Source organism: Mastomys coucha, unplaced genomic scaffold (assembly GCF_008632895.1).
Source record: "Mastomys coucha isolate ucsf_1 unplaced genomic scaffold, UCSF_Mcou_1 pScaffold14, whole genome shotgun sequence".
NCBI classification, from domain to species: domain Eukaryota; kingdom Metazoa; phylum Chordata; class Mammalia; order Rodentia; family Muridae; genus Mastomys; species Mastomys coucha.
The window spans coordinates 21,850,389-21,860,294 of NW_022196896.1; the positions used below are offsets into that span (position 1 = coordinate 21,850,389).

The 9,906-nt window shown below is 39.0% G+C and overlaps 1 protein-coding gene across 1 annotated transcript in view; it reads left to right on the forward strand.

The window, feature by feature from the left end:
- Positions 1–9,906, forward strand: part of Necab1 (N-terminal EF-hand calcium binding protein 1) — a 178,783-nt gene that overhangs the window by 107,680 nt on the left and 61,197 nt on the right. Inside the window, exon 6 of the mRNA XM_031366558.1 lies at positions 5,648–5,784. Within this exon, the coding sequence (XP_031222418.1) occupies positions 5,648–5,784 (137 nt within the window). The remainder of the gene's footprint in view (positions 1–5,647; positions 5,785–9,906) is intronic.

The following is a 9,906-nucleotide window of genomic DNA, read 5'->3' on the forward strand; positions in this document are numbered from 1 at the left end:
GACCAGGCTGGCCTCAAACTCAGAAATCTACCTGCCTCTGCTTCCCAAGTGCTGGGATTAAAGGCATGTGCCACCACCTCCCGGCCCAAAAGTAATCTTTCAACAAACCCACACAAACCAATTCCACCTCTAACAACAAAAACAAGAAGTAACAATTACTTTTTCTTAATATCTCTTAATATGAAAGCTAATATTACCAACTTATAAGTATGAGGAATTGAAAATTTGTTGGCTATCATCCAGTGGTCTCTCTAATTTGGTAACTGGAGAAATAGGTCCAATATTGTACAATCCATACACACTTTCTGCTTGTTTGTACCTGACAGTGTCTTGCTGGGTACCACTTAACAGTCTTGATACTATGCTTCTCCTATCTCAGCCTCTCCATTAGTAGGATTGTTTATTTGATGGTTTTACACTATACTATGGTTTTCAGAACAGCTTACATATTTTAAAATTATTTATACAGCCAAAAGAAACATAAACAGTTAAGTTGGGTGGTGGCTTATAAGAAAACAACAAAGAGTGAGACTGATTGCTTTGCTTGATGTTTGTAACTATTGTATCAGTTTTGAAGAAGAGAACTTTATAAGTTACTCTTTCTCTGAGATGAATGCTTTTCAAAGTCATCACAGCCAATGAACCAGATTCTTACCCTCACCTAATGTCTGTGCCACCCTCCTAGCAGAACCATTGTTCATTGAAACAGTTGGTGAATAACTTCACGGATAGACCATCTTAATACACACACTATTTCTTAAATGAATGTAACCTGTTCTCTGTCTGCTGATAATGAAGACAATCACTCCAGTCAAATAGCTTTGACCATAGCAGGAACTCTGTATCCAAAAATCATACCTACAATTTGCACAGCAGAACTGTCAACTCTTAGCTTAGCTACTAGGGAGGTAAAATCCTTTGATGATGTGAGGGTCATTGAAGTACAGCCTTATTACAATGAGCTCCAATGTCTAAAAATTGTTCTTATTTTGGGCTTGTACCACAGTAAGAGCCAAGATTTTAAACTCTACTAAATATAAAACAAACAAACAAAAAGACTTTATTTACTTATGTTCATTTAAAAAAAACTAGTAGTGATGTTTTATTTTAAAATACATAGCTAATATGTTTGGAGTTATTTAAAATTTATATTGAGAAAAAGATGTATTTTAAGTATTGCTGCAGACAAGCATCTATATAAGACTGTTTAACTGATTGTTTTATATCAAACAACTTTTATACTACTCATTTTTATTACAATATTTTATAAATTTTAAAGATTATGACAAAATAAAAAAAGGTATTGCAGATATTGAAGGGGGATTTCTGGGAGGAGTTGGGGTACAAAAGGGAAAGAAAAATGTGATGAAATTCTATTTACTTAAAATATGTTTTTAAATGTTAACAAATTCAGATAAACTGAAATTATGTATCTTTCCTCATCATAATGCAATAAAACTTAAATCAATTAAAAAATAAACCAAAAAACCAAATAAACAAACCTCATCCTTTAATCACTGAAAAAAATAAAAGAATTTAATCATCAAGCTTCACACATATAAAATAAAATAAAATCTCAGTCTCTAAAAGGCTTGTCTCTTTTACCATCCTTGTCTATGTTAAGCTCTCAACACCTCTGTCCAATATTCTTTCCCATCTTGGTTAGAGCACTTCCTGATGTTATCATAGAGTGTCACCAGGGTGCTGTGGAAGAGCATATAAAATAATGCCTATATTGCTATGGTGGAGCAATGATAGGAAAACAACAGTAGTCTGATTTTAATTTTCCTTTATGATCAGCTCTAGACATGAGCTTTATGATGAGCTCTAGACAGGACCTCCTTACCATACCCTCTCCCCAAGGCTCAGGGAATATCATGTAAGACAGAGTAGAAAGAATGTAAGAGCCAGGGAATAGGGAGACAGTCTCTGAAATGTGATCTTCTGGACATGGCTTGCCATCACATCATGAGTTATAGTAACCACAGGTACGTACACAAGATCCAGCCTACCAACTTTACAGCATAGTGATGGAGGAACATATAAGGCCCCATCTGTAGCAGAAGAGACACTGGCAGCTAATGTATGATAAACAATGGGGAGTAGCTTTTGTTCAGAGGGTGTGGCCACTAGCAAGTCATCACGACCCAGTAATAGTTCCACACCTATGCACATGCAAGCAATGTTAATTAAAGTGCAAGGAGTTTTTAAAGACATGAAATCAGAAGGAGGATGTGTTGGTCCAAATGAGCTGTGAAGCAGATAAGAGAAGGAAATGGAGGGATGTGGATTAATGAAAATATGTCACATATGTATTTTTAAAGTATCTAAATTCAATGCAGTTTTTATGGAGAGAAACACAAGATCAACATAATAAAAAGTTAGGGTAGACATTTATCTCTAAAACACAGCATTTAAATATTAAATGAAATATTTATTTTGATTGTGGGTCTTTGATCATGTGTTTAAGAAGCTAAAATCAAAAAAAAAAAAGACCTGAGTGTTGATGTTGGCTAACTTAAAAAACAAAACAAGCTAGCAAAAATCAAAACTCTGCTTCTTCTAGCTCTGACATGACAGTGACAAATATTTAGCATTTAAATGAAAAAAAAACAAAAAACCTAATGCTAGTGTTGTGGCCATTGCTCACTAAGTGTATTGTTTCTTCTCTGCTTAGTGCTGTCTGCAAATGGGTGCGAACTTACCATCCTGTTCAGGATTAGTCACAGTTTACGCTGAGATGCAGATGAGCTGGCATAATCTCTGACTATGCAATTATGTCTTGTGTTCATTTTAATAAATTTTATTTTTAAAGTATGTGTTGGTAAAATGGGAACAACTGCAGGGTGAGAATCAAACACAGCCTTTATTCCATGAATACACTTTCCAGATGAATGGAGAAATAATTCTGTGATGGTTTGGCTGCAAAACTTAGTAACCTCTGAGATCAAATGAGGTATTTTGTGTATTTTTAACTCCATTCTACTTATCCCGAGTTCTTCTGTCTCTTGTAAGCATGAGACATTGCATTTTATGCTTATTTTATTAAGTAGAATTTAAGGACAGTTCTGAATTTTTAAGTAAGGCTACCTATTTGGAGGATGAAAAAACATTTTCCTGGGTTTTCAACTATAAGAGATGGGCTTTTCAAAAGACTGATGATTGAACATTTGATAAATAAAATTTTCTATGGTATTATTCTGTGGACTGGAAAAATGAGGTAATTTATATCAGAAGGAGACCAGCAGGTACTTTATAATTTAGAATCGATAGAAGCACAGGATCCTTTCAATTTGTAAAACATGCTGGACTTATTTAGCCTGATTTGCAAGTGAGAAAGGTGAGACCCCAAAAGGTTAAATAACTGCACTTGTTTTGTTTGGATTTGCAGCCATACCTGCTAATTCACTCAGAACAGCATGACTCACGGCAGCATCTCATCGTTTTACACCTTTTGGTTTTGTATTCTATACTATAAAATAATATATCACTCTGTTTAGAGACAGAAGCAAATAGACTGGGTCCTCATCTCCCAGAGGTTGCACAACATCTCAAAGTAACTTTACCAGCTGGGAAACAGACACTCAAAGCATGCCTGTGAGGGACACTGAGATTCAAACCACAGCACCAAGAAGCTAAAAACTCAGATTTAGCTGGTTTCTTGTAACTTGAAAAGAAGACTGGTGCTATTTCAGTCCTGCTAAGCTGGCCGCCGCCTCCGCCACCACCTCTTCCTCTTCCTCCTCCTTCTTTCTCTTCCTTCCTCTTCCTCCTTCCTCCTCTTCTTCTTTTATTCTTCTCTCATATATTACATTCTGACTTCAGTTTTTCCTCCTCCCTTTCCTCCTAGTCCTTCCCTCCCACCTTCCCTGCCCCCATCCACTCCCTCTCTTTCCCTTCAGAAAAGAGCAGGCTTAGGGATAACAACTGAACTTGGCATATCAAGTTACTATAAGGCAAGGCACAATCCCTCATATCAAAGCTAGAAGCCTGGACAAGGCAAGTCAGTAAGAGGAAAGGGGTCCCCAAAGCAGGCAAAAGAGCCACTTCAACTGTAAGGAGTCCCACAAAAATAAAAACAAGCTATACAGCCATAACATATATGTAGAGGACCTAGCTCGGACCCATACAATGTCCAAGATTGTTGCTTCAGTCTCTGAGAGCCCCTCTGAGCCTTGGTTAGTTGATTCTGTGGGCAGTCTTCTTGTGTATTTGACTCCTTTGGCTCCTACAATCTTTCCTGCCCCTCTTCAGCAGGATCTGCATTTGTTCCCAATAGTTGCTTGATGAAGCCTTTCTGATTAATGACTATTTTACTTAGACTCCTGTCTACGAATATTGCCGAATATCATTAGGGATCATTTCATTGACTTTTTTTGCCAGTCATATTTGGTTCTTGCTATGTCTCTGGGTTATCCAGACTCTTGTCCCTGACCTTCTAGATAGTGTCAGGCATGGCCTCCCTCTCTGGGCATGGGTCTCAAATTGTACCAGTTAATGGTTGGCCACTACCACAATTTCTGTTCCATCTTTACCCCAGCACATCCTGCAGGTTGTAGGTTGAAGGTTTTGTGACTGGGTTTTGTGACACAGTCATCCACTATAAGCCTTGCACGGTTACAAGAAATGTCCAGTTCAGACTCTGTATTCCCTATTACTAAGAGTCTTAGCTATAACCTGGCTTTCTTCCTTGGTTCTCACTGAGACATTACAGGGTGGCAACCGGTACTAGCTAGAGCAATGGTTCTCAAACTGTGAATTACAACCCCTTTAGGGGTCTAATGTCCCTTTCATGTTGTTCACTTAAGACTATTGGAAATATCAGATATTTACATTATGATTCATAACAGTAGCAAAATAACAGTTATGAAGTAACAATGAAAATAATCTTATGGTTGGGGGTCACCACAACATGGGGAACTGTATTAAATTGTCCCGGCACAGGAAGATTGAGAACCACTGATCTAGAGCTCACTCAGCAGCCATAAGAAGCAAATGGCACCGATTACATCCAAGTTGGCCTGTGGCTGGTGGAATCCATGGAACAAGCTGCAGACAGTCTTTAATATTGCCGAGCAGGCTGAACAGAGTGATTAACACTTTAAATATTCCAAGCCTACCATTTTCCAGATTTCAAAATAACTACACCTAGCTTCTCTGTCTTCCCTGAAATACAGAACAAGCATGGCAAACATATCTAGAATGAACTAGGGCATCTGTTGAAGCATGACTATATTTTATGGGTGGATGAAAAAAGAAAATGTGATGATGATTATTTACATGAAACAGAACTGAGCAAGTCAGTTGAATTCTAACATTTTTTCCAGAAACTTTTTCTCACAGGTATCTATTAATTAAGCTAATACTTAATTAATCTAATATTTAATAATGCTAAAGGTTTGTCCTTTTTGCTAAACATGAGGCAGGTACAATAAGAAGTGATCGAGTCTAATCAGTTTTTAAATTCGGCCTCTGACAGGTGGATAGAATCCTACCACAGACTTCTAGGCTAACAACTCTTTCCTCTCCATTTCCCTTTCAGGATTAGTCTGACATTGATGGGTACTTGGGGAAAAAAATCTTTCCCTGAGTGTTTGTCTCTACCAAGCTTCCAAACTTCTAATTACATTTGTTTTGTAACCCACAGGACTACCAAGAAGCCTCCAATTTGGAACAATTTGTCACGCGATTTTTGTTGAAGGAGACTCTGAATCAGTTGCAGTCTCTCCAGAACTCTCTGGAATGTGCCATGGAAACTACTGAAGAGCAAACCCGTCAAGAAAGGTAGCTAGGGTTTTCCCTATCTTCAATGATGCTATACTCATGGAAAGGCAGTTGAAGGGTTTTTCTGCTTATTCTACAGAAAGCTGAATTAATAAATTTTAAGAAATGCCAAGGACCCCCTAGGCTATTTGCTTTGGAAAAAAGAAAACCTCACCTTTTATTATACTATCTGTCATTTATTCAGCAGATGTGAATTAAGAATTTTGTATATAGAGAAGAATTTAAAAACAATATAGATGATATTAATATGTATTTAACAAAATAGTCTTTTTTATAAGATATTAATTCTTAAAGAGCTAAAACCTATTACATACATGAAACACTGTAAAACACACAACAAAATACATATAGAGGGAAGGAAATAACTTGTCAGTGGGTTTCTGAAGAATGAAATTAAATATAACATGGTGGATTTAATCCTGTGGTCTGGTCTTCAAAGGCAGTATAATTTGAAAATGTGGCAGTGATCAGAAAGGCCCTAATAGATTGAATGATCCTGGTTATAATAGAAAGATTGTGGCATTAATTAGCAAGACAGATTGTTGTGATCATAAAAACATAAAGAGATATAAGAATATGTTCTATCTGGGTGTGGGGGGAGGGGTGCCTCGCCGGGCCCATGCCAAGGCATCCCTTCCCCCTGAGAGACCAGCCACACGACAGTAAAGCATGGAATAGTTTATTTAAGGCATGGGGAGGGGAGTTAAGAGGGTAGTAGAGGCAGAGAAAGGCAGAGAGAAGGAGTAGAGAAGTAGAGGCTGGCTATGACCACGCAGAGAGAGAGGGGAAGGGAATAGAGAGAGAGGGGGAACAGGGAGCAAGGGACAAGGGAGAGACTAGTGAGGCAAGAGAGGCAAGAAAGAGAGGAGTGGGGCAAGCAGCCTCTTTTATAGAGGGCCAGGCCTACCTGGCTGCTGCCTGGTCACTGTGGGGGTGGAGTCCCGACAGAATACCAACACAGGCTACTTTTAAAATGGAGGAAAGTGAGTGATGAGAGAGATTTAAAAGCTAAAGTTACCATTGTACATCACTAAGGAGAAAATTTGCAATGTAAAAGAGGCAGTAATGCTGATGAGAAGCCTATAAATGAGCAAGTGAAGCCATATCAGAATGACTCAAACCATTTGGTATGTCACTCAATTGACATTGACTGTGCCTTACAAGATGGACAAGCGCAACATTCTTGCTCTTGTTGATCTGTCACTTTAAGCCCCTGGATATGCCTCATGTAACCTTTACTCTTGGAACCATGCAGTAAGGTTTTTGAACAAAAGGGTCATAATTTATCCTGTAAGACCACTTTTTCTAAGCAGGTTAATGGATACATGATTATCAAGACTTCTCCATATTATGGAATTTTCAGCCATGTGTACAGTGTCAGATGAATGGGCACTGCCAAGTTCCAACAGGAGGCTGCCCTGTGAGGATGATGGATCTGGGGTGCAACCAATGAACCCTGGAGGGCATCCTTCAATGGGCCTAAACACCCTTCTTCACACTCACTTTTCTTTTCACTGTGTTGAGTGATTCCATACCAAATTCACTTCGGGAAAACAGCAACCCACCTCCTCCAGTTTGAAATGATAACTGGTGTCTGGGAGCACTGTGAAACCGATTCCATGTTCTTGTTGAGAAAATGATGGTCCTTCTTACTTCTCTCTTTTTTTCTCAAGGATTTTGAGTTCTATTTGAGTATGTTAATTCTGAAGTTTCTTTTTTTTTTAAAGATATTTCCTTTACTTGCATTTCAAATGTTATCCCCTTTCCTGGTTTCCCCTCCTAAAACCCCCTATCCTATCCCCCCTTCTTATTACTTCTTTGGCTTAGATCGCCTGGATCCAAATTCTTTCCTTTTATAATCAATCATTTCCCACCTGAGAGGAGACTTAGGAAAACTCCGTCTCTGCCTCCCCCCCTCTTCTGTCTTAGGCTTCCCTTCTGTAGTTACTGCCTACAAGCATAGACCACACCCAGCACCACACACCCACAGTAAATGGCTAACGAACAATTATTATTTTTCTATTAGGCTTGCTTTCAACTTTTGCCTGCAACCAGAAGCTGCATAGCATCTGTGTTTAATGGGAAGGAACAAAATAATACAGAGTTTAAGAAAAATAGAAGACATCAGAGGATTAATGAGCCTTTTGCTTCCAGATTTATAGCTCCAAAACTGCTTGAATAATGGGAACTATTACAGGTCTCTTGACAGTGGAGGGAGTGCTGTGACACAGAGCTTGACTAAAGCATCCAGGGCTGTCCAGCCCAACCCTGTTCTGACGTATTCTCAGGAGTTTCTGAATAAATCAATTTTTAAAATACTGATAAAAGTACACCACTATGGTTCCGTGCCCATTATATCCATTATGAAGTTAGAGAAGGAAGAAGTTATTCGCCCTAACCTCGGAGGCTGTGTCTTCTTTCCAAGGGTCACACTTTCCTACCTGCTGACACCAAAGGCCAACACAAGCAGAGGCCCCAGAACCAACACCAGTGACAGAATGACAGGAAGGCTGTCCTGTCCCAGCACATCAATCAAAACAACCTTGGCAGAGCTTCCTCGGCTGAGAAGCCTTGAACTGGGTTTTTAGGAGGACTCTGAAAGGCAATGTGATATTTTGTATTGGAGGAGTGCTTTCTAGCCTACCCCATGTTGGATACCTGTCATCTAGCTAGCTTTCCCAACCTTTTTGTCACGCCACAATTCTTTGTCTGGAAAGCCTCCACGTCCCCCACCGAGTGCTCTAGCTGTGTCGTGTATCCCCATTTGATTAACTCAGACTTGCACTTACTTGTCTTCTCCATCAGTCTTAGCATTTCTAGATGCCAAGACCTTCAAGTTGTTCCCCTCCAAGCTGAAAGCAAGTGGGGCCAAATGAATGGGAGAGAACCCAACAGAAGAGCAGCAGGGTAGAGTCAGTGAGGAGGCCAATCTGTCTGCTCTCTGGAAGCTCTCACAAGCTAGCCAGATGCACTGAACGTTAATTATATCATAATTTGGTGTCAATGGTTATAAAAGACCAACCCAATGCAACCAAGGCTTAAAGAAAATTAGTCTAGCAACTCATATGTAGTACATATTTGTGTGAGAAAAGAACAAACTAAAAAGAAGCCAAAACAGGATTTACCAAACTCCTCAGTTTTTAATATCACAAAAGAGAATTCCATGATACTTTACATAGTCAAGAGTTGTAAGCTGTAGTTTTCATCAAAATTCCCAGGGTCATAATCGTTTTCTTCCCCTTCAGCATCCGTTTTACTTTAGAATTTAATATTTGTGAAACCAAGGGATACAGACTTGTTGAGAAAGATCAAATCTAGAGAAAACATCTCTTCCTTCTGGAAGCCCCAGGCAGAATCACACAACATCGTTCATCCTGAAATAATGAATCAGACATGCTGGGCTGAGCGTAATGTCTGTGCCCATTCATGTGAAAATGGCAATTTCAGAGAGTGGGATATGCACAGCTGGAATGTCAGAGAGGTGAGATTCTCAGATGGCATTTCCTACCATCTCTGTGTCTGCTCAGGCAAACTGGCTAAGTGGGAGCCACTTTAATTCCCTGTCTTTTGGAAGAGCCTAATAGCCAGTGGCAAGAAAAATCATTATGTGATGTGAAAGGTACCCTGGAGAGGACCCCTGGACTATTATGTAAACCCTCCTCCTCACAAGCTTCATGTCCTATACACAGTTCAATTATATGTGGATTTCCTCTGTATAATGGAATCTCTAAGTTTGCTCTGTTTTCAAAATTTCTTCTATAGGCAGAGATACAAATGGGTCCCCTTGGGCTTGGGAGTCATTTCTTGACTTTTGGCCATTGTTTAGTATAGAAGAAAGGAAAGGCTTCAGTTTTCACCCACAAGTGATTAAAAATCCTCCTATGGCTTATGATCCCCTAGCTTGGTCAGAGAAAAGCAGCTCTGTTGCTGGCACCAAAGCATGGGACTTATGCTCTAGGAAAATCCATAGGGAAAATTAAATATTGGAAACTAGATACATCTGAATGTTTTTGTTGTTTTTCTCTACCTAAACATTCTCCTTTTTTTCCTTTTTTTTTCTTTTTATTTTAGATATTTTCTTTATTTACATGCAAATTTCTCCTTTCCCAGTTTCCCCTCCAA